The sequence below is a fragment of the Sinocyclocheilus grahami genome, unplaced genomic scaffold (genome assembly GCF_001515645.1).
Source record: "Sinocyclocheilus grahami isolate Dianchi unplaced genomic scaffold, SAMN03320097.WGS_v1.1 scaffold5821.1, whole genome shotgun sequence".
In the NCBI taxonomy this organism is placed as follows: Eukaryota; Metazoa; Chordata; class Actinopteri; order Cypriniformes; family Cyprinidae; genus Sinocyclocheilus; species Sinocyclocheilus grahami.
Genome location: NW_015510404.1, coordinates 565 through 2,260, shown reverse-complemented (window position 1 = coordinate 2,260; position 1,696 = coordinate 565). Strand labels below are relative to the sequence as shown.

Here is a 1,696-nt window from a genome sequence, read left to right as displayed (position 1 = left end):
ATGACCGTACGAACCCTGTAAATGGCTATTTTTATTTTTTTTTAATCGTTTTGATGAAATTTCTGCTCCACTTTGTGTGGAGGTAGTGAGACGGGACAAAATCCCTGTAAGATATTAGGGTATTCTATAGTCTTTGGACGGGAGAGAGCACTCAAAACTCTTCAGATTAATTTAGTGGAACATTAATATAACATAGAACCATCCTCTGAACAGATGTGAGGCGTGAACATGTGAGAATTCATCAGTATATTTTTAAATGTGTGCTCTTTTGGGCTAAAGGCTTAATTGAACCGTTTAAAGTAGCCATGTGATCACAAATTAATCGGCGATTCGGTGCAGCGCAGACATGATTTAATACGTGTCCTTTTACTATGTGAAAAAAAATCATAAATTCCAGTTAATGCTGTTTGATTATGGCTTCGGAGGTCATAGTTGGAAGCTGTTAGCCCCGGCTGGCCCTTGTGCGCAGTTGAAATGTGGCTAATAATTTCTGACAGGCACATAACTGAACAAATGTAAACGGGTTAAGGCGGGGCCCCTGGGCTGCAGCCCATTCAAACCCAGTGGTAAGTCCGGCCATGAGTATGAGAGAATGATGCACACGTGACTGAAACACAGAAGCAGGAAACAGGAATCACCTGATTTCAGGGAAAGAGAAACTGAAGTGCAGCTGAGCTGTTGTGTGTTTGTGTCTCTGTATTCATGCAGTAAAATGGCAGAAGCCAGAGTTTCTCAGGATGAGTTCTTGTGTTCAGTGTGTCTGGATCTCCTGAAGGATCCAGTGACAACTTCCTGTGGACACAGTTACTGTAAGATCTGTATTACAGACTGCTGGGATCAGGAGGATCAGAAGAGAGTCTACAGCTGCCCTCAGTGCAGACAGACCTTCAGCCCAAGACCTGCTTTAGCTAGAAACACCATGCTGGCTGAAGTGGTGGAGAAACTGAAGAAGACCAAACTCTCTGCTGACTGTGACGCTGGAGCTGGAGATGTGCAGTGTGACGTCTGTACTGGAAGAAAATACAAAGCCGTCAAGTCCTGTCTGGTGTGTCTGAACTCTTACTGTCAGAATCACCTCGAACAACATGAGAGTTTGTTTAAAGGAAAGAGACACAATTTGACTGAAGCCACTGGACGACTGCAGGAGATGATCTGCCAGAAACATGAGAAGCTCCTTGAGGTTTTCTGTCGCACTGATCAGAAATGTGTATGTGTGCTGTGTACGGTTATTGAACATAAAAACCATGACATTGTATCAGCAGCAGAACAGAGGACAGAGAAACAGGTATTTAAAACTCACGATCAAGTTAATACTCAGTGTATTGATCCAATAGCCACAGCTGAATTACACAGACCACAGAAACACTGTCAGTGTGAAGCTCTGTGTCAGTTTCACTTTTATAATACTTACGCTTGCAGTGTGAAACAGGCCTTAATCTTCATGATAATTCATGTATGATTGTAACGATCGTCACTTCTGGAGTTTGAACCTACAGCCATTAGTTATCAGCTCCACTTTTACTGGATTCATCTGTTCACATGAAGATTTAGTGCCAGTAGTTTTCTGTGAGATTCATCTGTTTGTCCTGCAGCACCAGCTGAAGGAGACGCAGAAGACGCTCCAGCAGAGAAGCCAGCAGAGAGAGAAAGATCTTCAGAAGCTGAGAGAGGCTGTGGAGTCTCATAAGGTGAGTCT

General features: G+C 43.3%; 1 protein-coding gene across 1 annotated transcript; it reads left to right on the top strand.

Moving 5' to 3' along the window:
- Positions 1-655: 655 nt before the first annotated feature.
- On the top strand, positions 656-1,688 carry LOC107577353 (E3 ubiquitin/ISG15 ligase TRIM25-like; the record flags this gene model as incomplete). Its single annotated transcript, XM_016263437.1, has 2 exons — positions 656-1,285; positions 1,593-1,688. Coding segments are annotated over exons 1-2 (669 nt in total), but the record flags the coding sequence as incomplete, so codon positions are not given.
- Positions 1,689-1,696: the final 8 nt, after the last annotated feature.